This window comes from Budorcas taxicolor, chromosome 1, assembly GCF_023091745.1.
Source record: "Budorcas taxicolor isolate Tak-1 chromosome 1, Takin1.1, whole genome shotgun sequence".
In the NCBI taxonomy this organism is placed as follows: domain Eukaryota; kingdom Metazoa; phylum Chordata; class Mammalia; order Artiodactyla; family Bovidae; genus Budorcas; species Budorcas taxicolor.
Window position 1 is genome coordinate 209,015,028 of NC_068910.1, and position 22,666 is coordinate 209,037,693.

General features: G+C 52.0%; 1 protein-coding gene across 3 annotated transcripts in view; it reads left to right on the top strand.

Moving 5' to 3' along the window:
• Positions 1–22,666, top strand: part of ADARB1 (adenosine deaminase RNA specific B1) — an 85,071-nt gene that overhangs the window by 13,670 nt on the left and 48,735 nt on the right. For all 3 annotated transcript variants that reach the window (XR_008198953.1, XR_008198954.1, XM_052635809.1), the window contains exon 2: positions 6,936–7,072. Coding sequence is in view for 1 of the 3 variants with exons in the window: in XM_052635809.1 (XP_052491769.1) it covers positions 6,936–7,072 (137 nt within the window). In the remaining 2 variants the exon portion in view is untranslated. The remainder of the gene's footprint in view (positions 1–6,935; positions 7,073–22,666) is intronic.

Here is a 22,666-nt window from a genome sequence, read left to right on the forward strand (position 1 = left end):
TTGCTCTGCGTGTTAATTCTTCCTGTCACTCTGCCTTCCATACTTGGCTTGTGCATTTCGGTCTGGAGAGCATTTTGTTTTCTCCAGTTGTTCAGTTCATGATCCAGTCCGGGTTTCTCAGGGGAGTGGCAGGCCTTCCTTGTGGGTTTCCTGGTGTCTGTGGGCAGCGGCTGCAGACTAGAGACAGGCAGGCATCCTCTGGGGCAGGTCCCCCTCACCTGCTGCTCTGGGTCCTGTTGTTTGTCGGCTGTGATGGGGTGCGAGGCTCCACTCTAGGCCAGTGTGCCTTTGGGCTCTCCTTGGCAAAGACACCTCCTCTGCTCACCCGCTGGTCTCGCTGGTTTGTCCCAAAGGGAGCAGGGGCCGAGGACGGGGCGGGCGGGCTCAGAACGCCTATCCCTTACCAACTGCTGCGCCTCCTGTTCTGGTGACCAGGCATCTGCCCTGTGCCCAGGATGGAGTCACTCCTGCTCTGCGCTGGTGATGCCGGTGCTGCCCGCAGCCTGTGTCGGCATTGATTGTCCTGGGCCTGAGTGTGGGAGAGGCGGGAGGCCGGGCCTTGGGCGCTCACTCTGTTCCCTCCTGCACCTCTGGCCTGCCCTCGCTGCCTCTCTACTCTTCCTCTGAGTGCCTCTCCTCCTCTTTATGTGTGTGTCTCTCTCTATGTGCCTTTCCCTTTCTGGGTCTCTTTCTCTCTCTTTTCCACTCCATCTCTGCTGTCTTCCAGTGGAGACCCAGGGCTCATTCCTAGTGTTGGGAACATTGAGTTTCTCTAAAAACGATCATAAAACAATAAAATATATCTAGACAGGGAGCAGCCTCCCACCTACTTAATGAATTGTTTTAATATTTGCAACATGCTTTAATTGCCCATGAAGCATTTGATTGTTGAAAGTTTGAAAAAAAATAACATTTCCTTCGGGTCATAAAAATATTTCCAATAATGTTCACCAGTTCACTTCAAAAAATAAGTGGGGTTTTAAAATACAAAACAAAGTAGTCTTTTTTTGACAGCAGCTTTCTTGGGTGCGGTTGGTGTGTGCCCGGAAGCTGCACGTGTGACGGGTGCAGCTGGCTGCGTGTTGAGCCCCAGGGGGCATCGCCCTGTGACGGTGGTGAACGCCCCCTCCCTGCCCCGTCCTGGCACAGTGGATCCCTTGCAGCTCCTGGTTCACGTGGATGGGATCAGGCCACGCGTCCCTCTCTGTCTGGCTCATTTCACTCAGGGCGATGACTCAGAGGCCCAGCATGTTATTGCAACTGTCAGTGCTTCATCCCAAAGGAATCTTTCTTATGAGGGAAAGGACAGTACTCTTGCTTGCTCAGAAGGTGGGGTGGATTTAATTCACTGAGTAGAACAAAGTCCGCTTCGACTGGGGCTATCAAGCCCCAAATGCAGGGGGAATAAAAGGCTGGGAAACTGAGGCCCTGCTGGGCGGTCCCAAGGTCACGTGAGAACCTGTATCTGGCTGAGCCTTCAGGACCAGGTAGATCCAGCGCTCTCCCCTGGACCCCGTCCCGCTGGCTCAGACTGGAGTGGGCCCTGCTTGGGAGCAGTGATGAGGGTGGTTCTCGGGTGTCATGGAATAAATGTACTGTGCGGAGCGTTTCCTCGGCATGCAGGGTCTTAGATCCCCAACCAGGGTTTGAACCTGGATCCTGGTAGTGGAAGCGCCAAGTCCTAACCGCTGGACAGCCAGGGAATTCCAAGTGGAATGTAAGTAATACAAAAAGATGAAATCAAACCAAGGCCTCTAGACTAGAGAATCGTTTCCTCAGGCGAGTCTTTCTTCATAGACTTCCCAGAGGAAGTGAAGGCCAGTGGCACCCCCACCCCCACTTCCCTTCCTTGGGGGGGACATTTTTATATTTAAGTGTTTATTGTAGTTTACCACGTGGAGCTCCTGCTTTTCTCCCCAGTGGTCACATACCAGGATCGACTTGATTCTTCTGAAATCTTAGCCAGGGAAGCTTCTGTCCTATCAGCTGAAATATCAATGCTCAGAGGTTTCCCTAGTTCAGAACAGTTGAAGACACCTGTCTTCTAGAACTTCCTTTGCATTTTCTCATGCTAGTTGTTGAAGAGCCGCTCTGCCCTCTGGGTGGAGCCAGGATCTTTGAGGATCCCGAGTCATTCGGCTTCAATGTGCTCCTCCACCCACAGGCCTCATCCCCAAGGTCCGTCCACTGAGCCTCCCAATGAGAAGCCTGATGTTTCCATCTCTGTCATCCCTCTGCCCCACAGCTGTCCCAGCCTCATCCCTGGCATTGCCCATAGAGCTATCAGCCTGACCTTTCAGCCCAGATTCCTCTTTATCACACCAGCTTTTGCCAAGAGCCCCTCCCCTAACAAAGGCATCCAGAGGGACTCCTCCTGCTTTCAGTCTCAGCCTCAGATGAGGGGCATCCGCACCCCCTGCCTGGCTCAGTGACTTAGGGGGCCCCCTCCTGGCTCAGTGACTTTGGGGGTCTCCCCCTGCGGCCCCTCCTCTGGTGCCTCCCCCTGTGGTCCCACCTCCTGGTGGCCCCCCCCCCCCCGCCAGCCTCTCCTCCTGGTGGCCCCTCCCAGTGCCATCCCTGCCCGCTCAGTGACTTGGGGGGACCCCCCTGTGACCCCTCCTCCAGTACCATCCCCCGCAGTCCCTTCTCTGGTGCCCTACCCCACGGCCCCTCCTCCCGGTGCCCCTGGCCAACCCCCTTTGGTGGAAGATCACAGGACTAGTTAAGCATTTGAAGCGGTGGTGGCACCAGTGATGCGGAAGTACCCCTGAGTGTCAGCATTACTTTGCTGACCGTTTTCTGTCCCCTGCCTTGAGCCTGTGAAGCCTTATGTCTCGGATAGTTGGCATCTCTAGTATCAGGGAATCTGGTTTGTGTAACTGCATACTTACAAACGGTGCTACACACCCGCAAGGTAGAATGTAGGGGAAGAGTGAGTGAGTGAAAGTCGCTCAGCCGTGTCCGACTCTTTGCGACCCCATGCAGTCCATGGAATTCTCCAGGCCAGAACACTGGAGTGGGTAGCCTTTCCCTTCTCCAGGTCTTCCCAACCCAGGGATTGAACCCAGGTCCCCCGCACTGCAGGCGGATTCTTTACCAGCTGAGCCACAGTGGAGGCCCAGGAGTACTGGAGTGGGTATCTGCTTTGTGTCTCTGCACACTTACGAATGGTGCTACGCATCTGCAAGGTAGAATGTGAGATACTTATTTGGGGGCAGAGTGAAGGCTTGATTTCCACAGTCTAGTAAAATTGTAACGATAAATACCACTTTTCAAGGAAATTCAAGAGCTTCATTCAGTCAGCAAGGTTTCCAAGGGCATAGCAGTCCATCGGGTGCCGAGCGACGCGTTCGTGTAACGGGACTGGTTCTGTGTCTGCAGTTAGTGCCCACGAGCTCAGCCCCACCTGACCCTGTTTCACCAGCATTGCTGTGGCATCTGAGCTCCTTTGGTCAGCAGAACGGTGAAGCCCTGCAGAAACCCTTGCAGCCTGACTAATGAGTGGTCACGCTGCTGTCAGAGGGGGGTGTCCTGAGCCAGGCGCAGCCACCAGGAGAGGGCTCCGGGAGGCAGTGGTGGTGGTGCCTGGGTGTGTCCGGGACTGGAGACCATGGAGCCTCCAGCTGACAGGGCTCCTCCATGTCCCACCCCCTCCACCCCTTCCAGAGTTTTAGGGTGCCCAGGCCCTGCCCTTCTCCTGTGGCGTGCCGGGTGTATCGAGCCAGGCAGGGTCCTGGCTCCTGACCCTGCGCCATCAGCTGGCCTCCTCTCCCTGCAGCCTGGCTCCCTGCCTGCCTCTCTCTTCTCCCACAGGGTCTCTTTTCTTCTCTTTTGCAAGAAATAGGAAACCTCCCTGAGGGTTCCGATAGTAAAGAATCTGCCTACAATGTGGGAAACCCAGGTTTGGATCCCAGGAAGAACCCCTGGAGAAGGGAATGGCAGCTCACTCCAGTATTCCTGCCTGGAGAATCCTGTGGACAGAGGAGACTGGCAGACTGCAGTCCATGGGGTCACAAAGAGTCAGCCACAACCGAGCGACTAACGCTTGCACTTTGACTGGCAGGAGCGCTCCAGCTGCCTCTCCCGGCCTTGCCTGAGGTCTTGCCGCCCTTTACACCCAGGCTCCTCGGCTCTCTTTGCTGCTGCAGGCAGTGCCGCTGTCACTGGCCTCGTCTGGTTCAGTGTGGCAGGTGCAGCTGGCCCTGGCCCAGCTAGGGTGTGAGTGGGTCACCTTTCCGTCAGCAGCAGTTCTACAGCACTGCGCGACCCAAGGACACGGGACCTGGGGACTCGGGGCACCGTGCTTGGCCGTGTCGTTCCCAGGCCGTTCCTGGGTCAGCTGTGCTGGGCCCCATCGTTACCGACAGTGCTCCCTAACACCGTGGGCACCATGGTGGGTTTGTCTTCTGTGCCTTGTGATTTTCTCCTACATCTGTGTTGTAACCTGTGTGACTCCTACAGAGGCGTGAGGGTCAGGAGAGCGGTTCTGATGACACGTCCGTCCTCTGCCCTCCCCAGGGTAAAAGCAGATGTGTCTCAGTCTCCCTGGAGCTCCTCCTTGACCACAGCCTCTCCCCATGCAGACAAGGCCGCTGTCCTGGGTTTCAGAGCAGCACTGTGCTTGCCGTTCTCTCTACATCAGCACAGAAGCCTGTGTCCCTTGGAATCCATCTCAACTGTGCCTGCTACTGAGCTGCCAGTAGTGGGGTCATGAGATGTCCTCCTATGGCCCTCTAGGTTTATTAGCGCAGAGGATTACATCGATAGGTTTCCATGCATGCAGTCATTCTCATGTTCCAGCACAAATCCAGCTAGATCATGCAGGATTAGTCAGGACTACATTCGCTGATGTTTTGTCGAGGGTGTTTACATCTGTCCCTGGGAGCAGTTTGGCTGACACTTCCTCCTTCCTCCTTGCACTTGGCAGATATGTTCCTGCTGAGTGTTGGGCGAACTTCCTTGGGGAGCCATCCAGGCATGGACTGTTGTTCGTACAGTGATTTTTTTTCTCTCTTGATTCTACTTTAATGTTGGTAGTCTAGTCGAATTTTCCATTTCTTCCTGAGTCAGCTTTGATGAGTTGCATTTTTCTTGGAATTTGCTTGTTTTACCTAAGTTTACAAGATTTTTGGAGTAGCTCCATTCTGGGGGGTCTCTTGCTACTTAACTTAAACACCCAAGGCTCAGCTTCAGAGAACAGCCACGATGTTGTTCTGCTTGTGTCTTCCTGGGTCAGGGATTTGCGGGGCGTGTGTGGATGGCCTGTCTGTGCTCCGCAGTGATGGGGACCTCAGCTGGGCTCGCCCAAATATCTGGAGGTTGGCCATGTGTCTGGGGCCATCGTTTAGGCTGATGCCTGGGTTCATTGGTTCTTAGTGTCCTGCCCAAGGAGGCTTCATGAGTGACATGGGCTGGCACCTCCTGCAGCTGGGTGATGATGGGTGGGCAACGCTGGGCCCAGCTCTGGGCACTCGACTCAGAACCTCTGTGCTGGACAAGACGGCTGTGTGACTGTAACCCCAGGCCTGCGGGGCTCTGCAGTGAGTGCCTGTCACAGCGGTGATGCTGCCAGAGGAGATGGGGACACCGTGTGCCCTCTGGCACACGTTCTGGGGGCATCTGAGCCCGTCACAGCGGAGAGGTGTGGCGGAGCCTGAGGACCTGCAGCTGTGGCTGTGCAGAGGGAGGGTCCCGGGGGCTGGGGATGGGGGTCTGCACAGCTTGGCCGCCCCGTGGTCAGATGCACCGTCCGCCTCGGTCTTGGCACTGCCCGCCTCGGTCTTGGCACTGCCCCTCCGAGACCCGCCGTTCTCCCCGTAGACGTGGGCTGGTAGGTCTGCACTGGAGAAGCAGGTATCCTTTGGATATCAGTTTGTTTTTCAGAAAGAAAATACGGGCGCTCCATTGTCAGGTCTCATAGGTATATCAGCAAGTTCCATCGTCCCACTGGTCGGGAGGAAGTGATCTGGAGAGTTGTTTCCTGGGCTCCGCTCCAGACACAGGGCTGGCTGTCGGCGCTGACCTGGGCGGGAAGGGGTGGGGGTATGCCAAGCCTGTAACTCCAGGTCTGTCTGGACTCACACGCGTGTACACAGGCCTGCGCAGGTGGCGTCTGCTCTCTCGGAAGATGGGTCCGGACAGGACTCTGCCCGAGGCCTCATTCCTTGGCGTGTGGGTTGGTGCTTGTTTGCGCTGGCCTGTTGGCGAGTGGAGAGCTGATGGTGTGTGTCTTGTGTGCCCCTGCCTGTTGTGGCAGGGGGTGAAGGTGGGAGTTATCATGGGGTATCTGCTTTAAAATCCAAGAACACATTAGAAGTAAGTGAAACATATCTAGGAGTTGTTGTTCAGTCACTCAGTCGTGTCTGACTCTTTGTGATCCCATGGACTGTAGCCCGCCAGGCTCCCCTGTTTGTGGGATTCTCCAGGCAAGAATACTGGAGTGGATTGCCATTTTCTTCTCCAGGGGTTCTTCCTGACCCAAGGATTGAACCTGCGTCTCCTGCATTGGCAGGCAGATTCTTTACCACTGAGCCACCAGGGAAGCCTCCATATTCAAGAGAGGACTGGTTATTTTGGGGGCTGTGCTGTGTAGCCTGCAGATCAGTTCCCTGGGAGAGGACTTTTCATGAGCAGCATGTTACGGAGTTGGCTTCTCTGGTGGCTCGGAGGTTAAAGCGTCTGCCTGCAATGCAGGAGACCCAGGTTTGATCCTTGGGTGGGGAAGATCCCCTAGAGGAGGAAATGTGCAACCCACTCCAGTATTCTTGCCTGGGAAACCCCATGGATGGAGGAGCCTGGTGGGCTACAGTCCACAGGGTCGCAAAGAGTCGGACACAACTGAGCGACTTCACTTTTTCACTTTGACTTCTGCAATGGTGGAAAGGCTTTATTGTTGGGTTAAAGTTAACATGAAGCACGGGAACTGTCTGTTACAGGGGGAAGGCTTTCCGGTCGGCATGGAGAGCTGGACAAGGGCCTGAAGGAAGCTCGCCGAGCGGGCGCCACGCTCGGATCATCTCAGCTCCACCCGCTCCACAGGGCCCAGGCGGCACAGGAACACGTGGAATTCACAGTAAGAGTGGAACCTGTAAACCTCTGCTAACTTTTGACTCATAAAAAATGCCTCTGGCCCCACGTAAACTCATTAGTTAAGCCTTTTGGCTGGCTGTTTAAAATGCATTTTGTTAGCAGCTTCCTACAGACCATCTGTTCCTGTCCCCACAGCCTCTCAGCTGGTGCTCTGCTGCCCCCCAGTGGCCGCCGCGGGTGGCCAAGGGCTGGGCACTACCGGGGACTTGCCGTAAAGCCCTTACCGCAGATTACTTTCTTTGAGGTAATTAAAAGAACGTTTCTTCGGTACTTGTTGTTGGTGACTATTACATGATTCAGCGTCTGCTTCTGAGGGAAGCTGAGACGACCCAGTCAAAATCCCGGTAGTTAGTATGACGTAAGGTTAGTTTGTGGCCTGCAGAGTGACTGAGTCAGGAAGGTCAAGCACTGAACTTTCACGGAGGTTTTTTCCTTGGGGAAGAAGTATTATAGGGAGTGGCTGCCAGAAGCTTCTGGGTGCAGAAAGAGGGCGTTCTGCATTTGTCCACTCCCTCGCTGGGGGCTGAGGCATGTCAGCCAGGACACAGCCCCCTCTGGGCCGTGGCGGGCGTGGAGCCATCCATGGGGTTGGTTAGGGCCGGGAGATGCGCCATGCCTGACCACAGGGCCCGGGAATTGTACCTGGAGGGCCCCACCTGTCGTTTCTGTGTTTGTGGACATCAGGAACATCAGGTCCCTGGTTTCCAAGGAAACCTTTAAAAGAGGTTTTGTCTAATCTTCAACTGGTGCTTTCTGTTGTTGTTTTTTTTTCTTTTGTACATAGCCAGCAAGTGTATGGAGAGGGCAAAACCATGCTTACTTTTACCACTGCTTGTGCCAGTAGGATGGAGTTGTGTTTTTAACCACAACTCATCTGTTAGCTCAATTAGTGATCTTAAATCAGTTTCTCTGTAGCCGGAGTTGGCTGGGAGATGGTACAAAGCCCAGAGTGAGACCATGCTTTAGCACCATGCTTGAGCTGGGGTTTATGGCCACCTACATCCAGGGTACCGTGTGGGCTTCCCTGGTGGCTCAGACGGTAAAGCGGCTGCCTGCAATGCAGGAGCCCTGGGTTCGATTCCTGGGTCGGGAAGATCCCCTCCTGGAGAAGGAAATGACAATCTACTGCAGCACTCTTGCCTGGAAAATCCCATGGATGGAGGAGCCTGATAGGCTACAGTCCATGGGGTCGCAAAGAGTCGGACATGACTGGGCGACTTCACTTCCACTTTCACATCCAGGGAGCTGTAGATGTAACGTTCTTGTTGTTTAGTCCCCCAGCCGTGTCTGACTCTTTATGACCCCATGGACTGTGGGTCCCCACGGTCCTCTGTCCGTGAGACTTCCCAGTCAAAAATACTGGAGTGGGTTGCTATTTCCTTCTCTAGGGGATCTTCCTGACCTAGGGATTGAACCTGTATCTCCTGCATTGGCAGGTGGATTCTTTCCCACTGTGCCATCAGGGAAGCCCCCAAAACATTGCCCTCTTAGGCCCATCTGGGATTCAAACCCAAGATCTCCTGTTTACTAGACAGGTGCTTTCAGAGCTAAGCCACAGAACCAATTATAGTGGGATGTAAACTATCGTTTTAATTATGCTGTTGAAGTGAACTAGAAAGTGTTTTTAATGTGACGTAAGCATGCAGTGAAGAAGCGAATTGTTTTCAATCCTGTGCACAAGTCAGCTGTCCCTGAAGGCACAGGAAAAAAAGCAAGGGCAGGAGGTGGCATCTGAAGCAGAACGGAGGGCGGAATGGTCAGACACCCAGTGTCAGGAATCAGGTCTTCTGCTGAGTCTGTGCTGACAGGTGGTACCTGCAGAGTAGACACTTCGCATTTGTTTCATAAAATGAGAGCTAATTCTGGCAACCGTAATCCCGTGTATTAATCTTTTTTTCACAGTGATTTGAAAAAGAAAAAAGCACGCAAGCTTCTGGCTGGATAAAGTATCTCTTGGCTGACGCACTCCTGGTCAGTAGCCTCATTTGCCGTCTGGCGGGAGCGCTGCAGGCAGCCTGTATTTTTAGCTCCAGGCCGGTCCCTGCTTCCACCGCTCTTGCTCCTTAAACAGGCTGAAGTTGCTTCCTGTGTTTCATAGGTGAGAATACCTTCCGAGGCTGGGGCCTCTTGAGGTTGTGCTGTGGAGCCCCTCCAGAGTTTAAGGGCCCTTGCGTGCTGTGCAGGCCAGGTTGCTTCAGTCCTGTCTGATTCTTTGTGGCCCTATATGGACTGCAGCCCGGCAGGCTCACCTGTCCATGGGATTCTCCAGGCAAGAGTACTGGAGTGGGTTGCCATGCCCTCCTCCGGGGGCTCTTCCCGAGCCAGGGATCGAGCCGAGTCTCTTACACTCCTGCATTGGCAGGCGGGCTCTTTACCACTAGTGCCACCTGGGAAGCCCGTAAGCTCCCTCAGGGGGTTAATTTGAGGGGGTCCCAGGGAGGCCTGGCTCTGCTCAGACGCTGAGGCTTTCCTCAATGTCTCGTTGCCACCAGTCCCCGCAGTCTGCTTATGACAAACATGTATAGACTCCCCTTCAAATTCTGAATTGAAATCATTATAATTGTGACCATATCCAAATGTAGTAAAAGAGAAATTAAGGACGCACCGTGACATAGCTCTCACGGGGACCTGTGAGTGTCCTGTGCTGCGCGCACACCCGCAGACGCAGAGCTGCAGGCGCTGCGATGGTGTCGTGGGACTGCGGTGCTGACTTGAGTGGGATGGCCCTCAGCTCATGGACTGGCTCTCAGAGCAGCAGGGTGCGGCCTCTCTGCCTCCACACAGCAGTTCCACTCTGGACTGCTGGGTGTGTGGGAAGTTGTGACCGTATTGAAACAGGCCTGGTCTTGTGTCCTCATGAATCTCTGTGTCACCTGCATGTCAGTCCTTCGGGCAGGACAGTTATTTCTGGAACGGTCCTGCTTGTGTCATACATTCCCTCTCCCCATATGGTGCCCGAGCGCCCCAGCCCTGTGACGACCAGACCACATCCACACGTGGCTACCACTGATAGGAGCCTTAGCAGAGAGAAGAAAGTGGCAAGGAGGGTCTGTTGGGGACAGGGTGGCCTCAAGATCCTCACAGGCCGGCTGGGTGTTCTGAAAGCTGGGGTAGCTGTGGGCCCAGGAGGGGTACCCTGGGGCATCAGGTAGGCCCTGAGGTGCAGGTGACCCCAGGTGCTCCTAACACATCAGCAATGGAGAAAGCGGGAGGCAGCGCTGCGAGGGCACCTGGTGCTTAGGCAGGCAGCTAAATCCTCACATGTTGGGGTAGAAACTTGACTTTTCCCCCTTACTGTGATTTATTGGCCAACAGAATCTGTTTAACACAGATGACACTTCAGTTTACAAACACTTCTGAAGGTCGGTGAACTAAAGAAAAGTTTGGCTGAGAATGGAGAGTGTCTCAGTGTGCTTCTGGCATGAGTCACTGCTGCCGAGAAGGTGTCCTTGTGTGGCCTGCCTGACTCATCAGCATCAGCTCAACAAGGGGCGTCCAGGCAGAGGCGTCCCTGTTTGTGAGGTCACAGGTCTTGGGCAGCCAGGGGCAGAGACTGGCCCTTTGGGACCCCGGTGCTGCCCAGGGAGCCGAGGTCCGCCCTGCTCAGATCTGCCAGTGTTTGCTCTTCTGCTTGGGAACAAGGAAGCCGAGCAGGAAACAGATCCTGCCGGGGACCATGCTCTTCTGCATGTGAACCTTGGTGGTCCAGTCATCACTCATTGGGAAGCTTGTGTCCTGCCTCATGGGGCAGTGAGGGCCTGCATCCCCAGGCCACGTGGAGGAGACGCACTCAGGGTCCAACGAGCCCAGATTGTGGGCGTGGCCGGTGTGGTGGGCGTGGCCGGCGTCTTGGGCATGGTTGGCGCAGTGGTTGTGGTTGGTGCAGTTGGCGTGGCTAGCGTCAGGCGAGCCTCACTTCCCCGGCTGCCACAGGCCACCCGCCGGCTCAGTGTGGAGCGTGAACCCAGTTTTGTCCTTGGAAGCATCGGTGGTCAGCATGCCTGTGGACTAACTTCTTGTCACTGTGAAACAAACCGCAGCAAATGTCCTCCAGCCGTCTCAGGGTCAGGGCCGGATTCCTTGCTCCCGCTCTCACCTGGTCCAGAATTTAGAGGCCCAGGGGCCCTACCCAGCCCACCGAGTTACTTGTGGTTGCAGGATGCAGGCCTTTGGCCCCAACCCCTGGACACAGGAAGGGGAGGGAGCCTCTTCTGCTGCCTCCCATACGGATTTCTTTCCTCCACCCTAATTGGGTGAGCCCACCTAGGGAAGTCCGCTTTACACTAACTCAGCCGGCTGATTCGGGACCTTCATCATATCTGCACATCCCTTCCCCATGCCTCCTGTGGCAGTAGGCCCATCATGTCTGCAGCTCTGCCACCATCAAGGGGGAGGGAGAAGCAAGGTGTGGAATGAAGTGTGCTGCCAACACCCATTGATTGGGGAACTTACTGCACCTGTGCCTGGTTGAGGTGTGTATCTGCCATCAGTGTGTGCCTCGCAGGATGTGTATCTGATCGGTGTGTACCAGACGGGCAGAGGCCTGCGTGGTCTCTAGAGCACATAACGCATACGGGCCCCTACAAGCCAATATGGACAAGACAGTGGGCACAAAAAGGGCAGGAAAGCTTGCATAGGTTTGGCGCCAGAAATGAAACAGGGGTGGCCAGTGAACATATGAAGCAGTGCCCACTGGCAGCGAAACCCAGCATGTCTGGAGGTTGGGACAGCACCAGCCCAAAAGCCGCCTGGGGATCCTCCCAGAACCATCCCCAAGGTGGGCACCTGGGCCCCAGGTGGGCCTGGCGTTCTACTTCTGGGGCCTGTCCCAAGATATGTGCAGCCTATAGACTGAGACCCTGGCAGCAGCCCTTGACTGAGTCTGCGTACGTGGACTTGAAGCCAGAGTGGAGAGGCTGGTTCCTGGGGAACCCTCTCTTGCTCACCCCCTCCCTGTTCCTGCTGCCTGGCACTCCCGGTGCCCAAGGAAGCCCTGAGGGTGTCACCGCGGCTGTGGTCTCGGCACTCGGTGCAGGATAGACAGTTAGAGGCGCTGTGAGCATACTCACGGAGAGACCTTACGGGCTCATCAGCAGAGCCAGGAGGCCATTCTGGAACTAATGGCCTGCTTCTGCACCTCACTGCCCATGACAGGCTGGGAAGGATGGGGGCCTGCTAGGTGGTCAGGTGCGTGGAGGGAGCTACAGGTGGACTTCTGGGGGGCCTGGGGTTGGAGTGAGGCTGGGGTGAGTGGACCAGGGCCTGGAGCTGGGGGGAGGGAAGGACTCCATCTTCTCCCTCCACCTGGAGCTCACCTGCTGGGAGGACTCTGCCCAGGCTGTCGCCCCCGACCACGGTCCAGCTCCGGCCTTCTCCCCACCCCTCATGGTGGGTGATGGTGTGGACCAGGCACTGGGTTCATGCTCTCCTGGCTGATCTTGCATAACTGGAGGTGCCCCCTTCAACGTCCTGGGCCCCTAACGCTCCTTCTTTCTCAGCTCCAGGGCCTCAGGTAGGGGCTCAGATGGCAGGGAATGTCCCAGTGAAGCTTCTTAGCACCTGCAGCAGTGTTCAAGGAAGATCTCTGTTGCACTCTGGACCCCGTCTGTCATTTGTCCAGCAGATATGTGCCTTACACCTGTGGGCAGGCACTAACTGAGGCCCTTGGGACCAGGGTGGCCTCCTGATGCTGCTGGAAGCAGAGGGCAGTCATGGTTGCCACCAGGCAGCGCTGGCTGTGAGGGGAACCTGCAGGCCAGGGGTGGGACCTCTCCCAGGGGGCAGCATCCCAGCAAGGACCCAGGAGGGGCCCCCATGTGCCTTCTCTGCATATCCCTGGCTGAGGGTGGCTGCAGGCAAAATAGTGCGCAGTTAACCTCATGAGTGGGCTTCCCTGGGGGCTCAGACAGTAAAGAATCTGCCTGCAACGCGGGAGACCTGGGTTTGATCCCTGGGTTGGGAAGATTCCCCTGGAGTATGGCATGGCAACCCAGTCCAGTTTTCTTGCCTGGAGAATCCCGTGGACAGAAGAGTCTGGCGGGCTACAGTCCATGGGGTTGCCAAGAGTCAGACACAACTGAGCCCCAAGCCCAGCGCAACCTCAAAAGTACGACTCGGCAAATAAAAATTCAGTTGCCTTTGCAGTGTCGTGTGCCGTTGCATCTGTTGTTCTTGGAGATTAATTGGTGATTTTCTTCTAGCTGTTTTGAGCTCTAGTCAATACTAGACTCAATACTAGATAATAGAATCAGACACTTAAGACTGACGTGTAAAAGAAAAATGAAGAGGTTCATTTATATTGTTTAGTCGCTAAGTTGTGTCCAAGTCTTTGTGACCTCATGGACTACAGCTCACCAGTTTCCTCTGTCCTCCAGTATCTCCTGGAGTTTAATCAGATTCATGTCCATTGAGTCAGTGATGCCAGCCAACCATCCCAGCCTCTGTGGCTTAATCATTGTAGATACAGGAAAATCTGGTGTTCTTCCCTGTGTCCTCATGGAGGGATTTTTAGAAATACTATCATCGCCCTCCTGTGGATGGGTTTGTTATGTAGTTACCACTCTAAAATTTGAAAGGCTTAACCTATGAGACCCCCTGCCCCTCCTGTGCACATGGAGAATTCTAGAAGATTGATGTTTCCTGATCATCTTATTAATGCACGCTTGGCTGTGCCCAGGACGCTGTGGACCGCTGCTGGGTTTGTGGTCCACCTTTTGGACATGAACTGGGACATTCCATGTGGTCTCTCATCACTCCCTGGAGTTTGTCAGGTGGCAACTGGCAGCATTGATGAGAGCTCCATGGGCCCCATTCTGGAAGAACCAAGCCCAGAGCTGCTTAGTGGACAGGGTGGGTCTCTTGGTTCCTGGTGGCACTCAGGCCCTGTGCAGTGCTGTATACAGGCAGGCCCTGGAGGATGGATGTGGCTGGGGGTGGGCAGGAAGCAAGTGATGACGGGGTGTCTGCTGCTGCTGTGACGAGAGTGGGGGCAGAGGCAGGCGACCTCTCCAGGCAGGGGCTGCAGGCTTCATGGAGGTGGGGAGTCCTGAACATTGTATATTTTCTAAGCAGATGGTACAGGGAGGTGGGCTTGGAGCAGGGGATTGGGGACAGGAGAGGATCCCAGCAGCCTGGTGGGCCCAAGTGGGCTGCAGCTGTCGGGGTGGGGGCATGGAGGGCACTTTAACTAGCCTTATCATTGGGTCATGCCTTTTTTGTTCAGTGTTAGCCTCTTCTTCCTGCATTCTTGCATTGTCTGGGGTGGTGGAGCAGGCTGTGAGAAGTGGCTACAGCCCGAGTTTGGACCTTGGCCTCCCTGACACAGCTCTGTGCTTGTGGCTGTTTGCCGGCTTCCCAGCCCGGTCTCCTCACGAGATATGTCAGCTGTAGCAGCGAGAGCTGGTGGCACCATCCTCTGCTGTCCTGATGAGAGAGATCGGGCTTTCCAGTCTTTTCCAACTGATTCATTCTGTGTTTGGAATCCATTCATTCCTTCTTCTTGAAATCTACATACCTTTTATTTTGTTTCAAATTGAACGATGACTTTCTCATATAATTTGTGTTTTTTTTTCTGAGATTTTTTAAAAAGCTGACTTTATTGAGATATAGTTGACATGCAATAAAAATCACTTTTCTGTGAGCAGTTAATTGTGTGCCGACAGTGTGTGCACATAGCACAGCACCGCCGCGTCTCCTCCTCCCAGAGGCGCCCTCTGGCCCGCTCAGATGTGCCCATCCACCGTCATCGCAGAGTGGCCTTGTCTGTTGGTGGTTTTCTGTGTCATCGCCTGCCACGGACAGAGAGCCAGGACGTAGCGGTGGAGAGGGCCGACCACACTGTCCAGCGTGCCCAGAGCCCCAGGTAGACGCCTTCAGACAGTAGGTGGCGCTGTGGGGTTGTGCTGCGATTACGAGAAAAGCCTGTTTCACATCCTGAACCCAGATACCAACTTCCTGTGGAAAAGTGCAGAGAAGTTTCGGTTCACTGGCTTTGGTTTAACCGTTTTAAAGGAGCCAGGAGACAATGGCATGGAATACTTATGGCTAGTTTAGTTTACTGAATGACCTGATTTATAAATTTTATCAAATAATTTATGTTTAACTATGCTAATAAATCGGAGAAGGCAATGGCAACCCACTCCAGTACTCTTGCCTGGAAAATCCCATGGACGGAGGGGCCTGGAAGGCTGCAGTCCATGGGGTCGCTAGGAGTCGGACATGACTGAGCGACTTCACTTTCACTTTTCACTTTCATGCATTGGAGAAGGAAATGGCAACCCACTCCAGTGTTCTTGCTTGGAGAATTCCCAGGACGGGGGAGCCTGGTGGGCTGCCATCTATGGGGTCTCACAGAGTCGGACACGACTGAAGCAACTTAGCAGCAGCATAGCAGCAGCATACTAATGAATTGAGTCTGTGTTACAGACTTGGAAAGCACAGTCGCATAATTTGTTCTCATCTTTAAAAAAAGTACTGCTTTGCTTATTTATGTGTAACATAATTCTTCAGTTCTACTGTTTTAGCTTAATATTTCACATAGGCAATAATTAAGGAAAAATGCAAAAGAAAAAAAAAATCCCAGTCTGTACTCTCAGGTTCTAAATGTGTGGTAACAGATTGCTGATTTTAATAAGACTAACCAAAATTTGTATGTGTGTGTTTGATCTTTAGTGAAGAGTTGCCAACTCTTCACTTCCTAAAGTGAAGAAATAATGTGACTGCTTAAGGTTTAAAATTCCTCTTCCATAAACCTGCGTCTTGCAGCCCTACGGCTGTGTCGAAGCCACGCCCACTCTGTTGTCCTGTTCCCACCCCCACTTGCTCTGCTGAGGCTGACCTTGCAGCAGCGGGCACCAGGGGGAGGGGGAGGGGGGTCGGGGCTGGCCAGGCGGTAGCCCGGGTCCATGGTGTAATCTAGGGCCTCCAAGTCGTGGCTCAGATTCTGCCTATGAGATCCCAGGGTGCTAGACTTTGGGGATGAAGGCACACTCCAGCCAGAAGAGATCCCTGTGGGCCAGAGTGAGTAAGGGACCTGTTCCCACACCTCCCTGTGAAAGTCCGTCCAAGATGACACTCACGTCTCCTGAGGGCCTCCTGGCAATTTGGGGATACAGATCTGCAGGTGGGGTGAGGCCTGCGGGCTGCCCCACCCTGGAACTCGGGGTCTCCTAGGCTCCCACCTTCGTAGGTGATCAGCTTGAGGGACCTGAGATGGGTCACCCCCTCTCAGACTGGCTGACACCCTGCCGCTGCCCTCCAGCCCAGCTGCATTGCCTCAGTAACCAGACTGCTTTGGTCTCGACTCCACTGGCACTCTCTAGTCATGGATTTCAGTGACAAAGATGTGGGTTTTCGTTGTTGCCTTTTATTGCCATCTCCTTGCACATGGCATCCATTTGGTGGCAGATTCGGCTCTTCACACCCTGAATGTTTCCCCTCTTGCAGCTCTGAGGGTGCCCCGTGTGTGTGTTCCTCAGGCTCATGAATTGCATGCCTCAGGCGCCACCTACGGTCCAGCTTTAATGCCTCTGATATCTTTTCAAGTGGTTTCTTCCCCTTCAGTCTTGCTGAAGTTTTTAGTCAAATCTGGTCACTTTTGTCCTCTGGTACCTTCACTGTGACAGACTTTCTTTTTTTGGGCTCCAGAATCACTGCAGATGGTGACTGCAGCCATGAAATTAAAGGATACTTGCTCCTTGGAAGAAGAGCTGTGACCAACCTAGGCAGCATATTAAAAAGCAGAGACTTTGCCAGCAAAGGTCCATCTAGTCAAAGCTCTGATTTTTCCTGTAGTTATGTATCGATGTAAGAGTTGGACCATAAAGAAAGCTGAGTGCCAAAGAATTGATGCTTTTGTCCTGTGGTGTTGAAGACTGTTGAGAGTTCCTTGGACTGTGTGGAGATCAAACCAATCTATCCTAAAGGAAATCAATCTTGAATATTCTTTGGAAGGACTGATGGTGAAGCCGAAGCTCCAATACTTTGGCCACTTGATGCGAAGAACTGACTCACTGGAAAAGACCCTGGTGCTGGGCAAGACTGAAGGCAGGAGGAGAAGGGGACGACAGAGGATAAGGTGGTTGGATGGTATCACCAACTCAATGGACATGAGTTTGAGCAAGATCTGGGAGTTGGTGATGGACAGGGAAGCCTGGCATGCTGCAGTCCATGGATCACAGAGTCAGACACGGCTGAGCAACTGAACTGAACTGAACTTTCCTTGTATATATATACGTTCACATCAGCTCTTTTATCTACACATACCCAGTTAAAAAACGACAATCTTGGAATCATTTATAAATAGATCAACTAGGCCAGGGGTTTTCTACTCTAGATTGAGCAAAGTCACTCTGTCTTCTTTGAAGAAATAGCCAGATTTACTTTGTATTTCAAAAAGTTTATGTTCTAATTTGTTATTAATAATCAGTAATAGCTAAAGCATTTTAAAGTATGCTTCAAAAAAGTAATGTTTAAAGAAAAACATACCTATATGTATACCTATGACTTATTCATGTTGATGTTTGAGAGAAAACAACAAAATTCTGTAATGCAGTTATCCTTCAATTAAAAAATAAATAAATTAAAAAAAAATACAATAGAGAAAGAAATACCTATCCAATCATGACTATCAATTGTGTACTCAGTTTAGCTTCAAATTTATGTTCAGGCTTGATGGCAGTGTTTATTTCAGACTTTCCTTTCGTCTTTAGCTAGATGTCTGAGCCCTCCCTGCATAGCCCAGGCCTCGTGGGTTTGGGATGGCCTCTGCTGCAGACACTCATCCACCGGCCACCATGGCCACTTGTGGATCACCTCCGTCATCCGTGGGACATTTGAACCATCTGCCTACCACCATCTGTGGCTACTTCCTTGCTATAGGTGACTTTGTTCAGTTGCCCAGTTGTGTCTAACCCTTTGCAACCCCATTAATGGCAGCACGCCAGGCTCTGTCCTCCACTGTCTCCCGGATCTTGAGCACTGTCTTGCTCAAACTCATGTCCACTGAGTCAGTGATGCCATTCAACCATCTCATCTATCACCCCCTTCTCCTGCCACCAGTCTTTGCCAGCATCAGGGTCTTTTCCAAAGAGTCGACTCTTCCCATCAGGTGGCCGAAGTATTGGAGCTTCAGCTTCAGCATCAGGCCTTCCAATGAATATTCAGGGATGATTTCCTTTAGGATTGACTGGTTTGATCTTGCAGTGCAAGGGACTCTCAAGAATTTTCTCTAGCACTACAGTTCAAAAGCATCAATTCTTCAGTGCTCAGCCTTCTTTATGGTCCAGCTCTCACATTCATACGTGACTGCTGGAAAAACCGTAGCCTTGACTATAAGGACCTTTGTTGGCCAAATGATGTCTCTGTTTTTAAATACGCTGCCTGTTTGTCATAGCTTTTCTTCCAAGAAGCAAGCATCTTTTAATATGGCTGCAGTCACTGTCTACCGTGATTGGCTATTGGAACTAATTTCAGGGCCTAATTTCAATTCAAGTGTCTCCCTGCTTTTTTTTTCAGATTCAACACCTGCTTTACTTATTTGAGCTGTGTAGATTTTTATTTTAATCCAAAGTTCCTTGGTAAAGTCACTATAAAAGAAAATGGAAAAAGCTCACTTGAATCCATGATCTTAACTGAGTGGAGCAACGTTGGAAGTAGACTGACAACTACGCTCACCTTAGTCTGCTTGAAACTGTTCTGTCAGAGAAAGTAGAAACGTGCAATGTTAGAGAAATACGGGCGTGTCGTTTTGACAATACTGTAGAATCTTAATACACTAAAAAAGTTAACGAGTGGCTGTGCTTTTGCTATGCTGGCTGTGTTGCAGAGGTTGAAGCGCTGCGTCTGAGCTGGGCGTGTCCTGGGTTCTGAACAGGGTCCTGCTGGTTGCCCAGTTGTGACTGTGGACAGGTCACTTAGCCTCTCCAGCTGGCAGGCTCCTCTGTAAAGCGGTGCTGCTAATGCAGGAGCAGCTAAAGCTGAGGGTCCGCTGCCCTCCCTGTGCATCATCCTCACATGGTCTCCCCAGCAAGCCTGGAGGGAACCTTCACCGTCACCAGGAAGCCAGGAGGGTGAGAAGTTCCTGTGGCCCCAGGCCAGTAGGAGGTGGAGCAGGGCTTCAGCAGGGAGGTCCCTATGCTGTAATCAGGCTGCACTGCCCGACTTCCCTCACAGAGGTTTGACTGGCATCCCTTCTGGTCGTGAAACAGATGGTGGTTGTGTCCAGGCTGCCCCTCATGCGGTCATTGCAGAGTCTTCTTTACTGAGATTTGGTGATGTTTAAGTGAGCTAAGGCAATGCCAAAGAATGCTCAAACTACCGCACAAGTGCACTCATCTCACACGCTAGTAAAGTAATGCTCAAAATTCTCCAAGCCAGGCTTCAGCAATACGTGAACCGTGAACTCCCTGATGTTCAAGCTGGTTTTAGAAAAGGCAGAGGAACCAGAGATCAAATTGCCAACATCCGCTGGATCATGCAAAAAGCAAGAGAGTTCCAGAAAAACATCTATTTCTGCTTTATTGACTATGCCAAAGCCTTTGACTGTGTGGAGCACAATCAACTGTGGAAAATTCCTCAAGAGATGGGAATACCAGACCACCTGACCTGCCTCTTGAGAAATCTGTATGCAGGTCAGGAAGCAACAGTTAGAACTGGACATGGAACAACAGACAGGTTCCAAATAGGAAAAGGAGTACGTCAAGGCTGTATATTGTCACCCTGCTTATTTAACTTCTATGCAGAGTACATCATGAGAAACGCTGGACAGGAAGAAACACAAGCTGGAATCAAGATTGCTAGGAGAAATATCAATAACCTCAGATATGCAGATGACACCACCCTTATGGCAGAAAGTGAAGAGGAACTCAAAAGCCTCTTGATGAAAGTGAAAGAGGAGAGTGAAAAAGTTGGCTTAAAGCTCAACATTCAGAAAACGAAGATCATGGCATCCGGTCCCATCACTTCATGGGAAATAGATGGGGAAAGAGTGGAAACAGTGTCAGACTTTATTTTTTTGGGCTCCAAAATCACTGCAGATGGTGACTGCAGCCATGAAATTAAAAGACACTTACTCTTTGGAAGAAGAGTTATGACCAACCTAGACAGTATATTCAAAAGCAGAGACATTACTTTGCCGACTAAGGTCCGTCTAGTCAAGGCTATGGTTTTTCCTGTGGTCATGTATGGATGTGAGAGTTGGACTGTGAAGAAGGCTGAGCACCGAAGAATTGATGGTTTTGAACTGTGGTGTTGGAGAAGACTCTTGAGAGTCCCTTGGACTGCAAGGAGATCCAACCAGTCCATTCTGAAGGAAATCAGCCCTGGGATTTCTTTGGAAGGAATGATGCTAAAGCTGAAACTCCAGTACTTTGGCCACCTCATGCGAAGAGTTGACTCATTGGAAAAGACTCTGATGCTGGGAGGGATTGGGGGCAGAAGAAGAAGGGGATGACAGAGGATGAGATGGCTGGATGGCATCACGGACTCGATGGACGTGAGTCTGAGTGAACTCCGGGAATTGGTGATGGACAGGGAGGCCTGGCGTGCTGTGATTCATGGGGTCGCAAAGAGTCGGACACGACTGAGCAACTGAACTGAACTGAAGTGAGCTAAAGCACGGGCAGTGACCGGACAGGCGGTAGTCAGTGGATAAACCTGTCCTATGCACACCACCTCGTGGCTGCTCCCTCTCCCAACCGCCCAGCAGCAGCGTGTATCCCATCCACCCTCGAGACTCTCACCTCCTCTCTGTGTTGGTGAGTCCCACACCTGAGTCTCCAGCCCAGACCTTTCTCTTGCTGTCTGTACTCAGACCCTGGGTCCCCCTGCATCTTCTGGGGGACTACCTCATCTCCAGCTTGGCACATCAGAGTGAACCCCCAGTGACCCACCCCCACCCCCTCAGCAGCTCCGTCCTTCTGGGCTCTCAGGCTGAAAGCCAGGCATCCTTTCTTTTTTTGCCCCAGACCCGAGCCATCAGGCCGGCCTGCCTGCTGTGTGGCTCCACTCCACTGTGGAGTCTGGCTGTTTCTCACCTCAGCCAGCTGTTGGCACTGGCCTCAGCCCTGCCCCAAGCCCACTCCTCCCCAGAGGACGGCTGGATGAGGGAGTGAGTGAGTGCTGCTTTTCTTATTAAGAGATATTTCTCAGGTGCCATAATATTAATATTAAATCAAGTACTGTTACAGTTTCCCATGTGTTGATTATATATGAGTAACTAATGAATGACTCATTTAGAGGGTTTAGAATTCTAATAGATTAAACTTTTTTTATTCCTTATAAGAGTAGAAAAATAGTTTTCAAGAGTCTTATTCTAGATTAATAGTCTAGGAACATTAAATTTTGGTGTCTTTACTCTAGGGTTTGGATAAAAATAAAGTTAATTAGGTACCAAGAATGTCAGATGCTAAATGGTGTCTGACTATTTATGACTTTCTCTTGGAATTCAGTAGTTATTAACTTGCAAAGATGTGACAGCTGAAGTCCAAAATTGATGTATTTTTAAATTAGAAAAAGAGCCTTGAAGTATTTTTTTAGATTATAAACTGTCAATTTAATGGTTCTGGAATCCCTATCCGAAATAGCAAATCATTGCCATTCTGCTGTGAATCTCTTGATTCTCATGAACATGGGAATTCTATTTTTACACTTCTCTTAAATAATCCTAAAGGTGGAAGAAAGAAGTGGGAAGAAAGAAGACTATAATAGATGCAGAGAGAGGTCATTACTTCACCTCTGGGGACTCCGTGTGGAGTGGCTCTGAGATAAATTAAGACACAGAGAGAAGCCTGATGCTCCTTGAGGGCCCCACCTGACAACAGCCACAGGCTCAGCATGGTCAGAGCCCCACTCGCCTTGTCATTCTGGTGGATTCTGCCCCACGCTTACTCTTGAGAATATGGCATTCATTACTTGATAAGATTCATTGTGCACTGGGTCATGTCATTTGATGAGAAAAAGCAAGCTATCAGTTTATGAAGTGAAGGCTGTGTGCATGTAACTGCCACTTTGTCTGCCTCTTGATATGAATGTAGAGCGGGTGTGAAGTGGGCTTGTGCACATGGTTGTAGGAAGCTAGCTTGCCCTTGTGTCTCACAGACTGTTACGTGCCCTTTAGTTGAAAGGAACCTAAGTGGACTCAATGTCATTGCACCAAGTGTCTTGAGAACCAAACTGTGTCCTCTTGAACCCATAGGATCATAGTGAGCAGTGGGTGCCCTGGGGAGGCCTGGCTGCATACGTGCCCTGCAGAACATGGTAGCACCCACTGGGGTCTGGAGGGATAAAGCAGTGAGAAGGCCTTTTGGGGAGTTTGCATGGGGACAGCTAACAGAAGCAGAAGATATTAAGAGGAAGTGACCAGTATACACAGAAGAACTATACAAAAAAGATCTTAATGACCCAGATAACCATAATGGTGTGATCATGGACCTCGAGCCAGACATCCTGGAGTGCTAAGTCAAGTGGGTCTTAGGAGGCATCACTACAAACAAAGCTAGTGGAGGTGATGGAATGCCAGCTGAGCTATTTCAAATCCTAAAAGATGATGCTGTTAAGGTGCTGCACTCAATATGCCAGC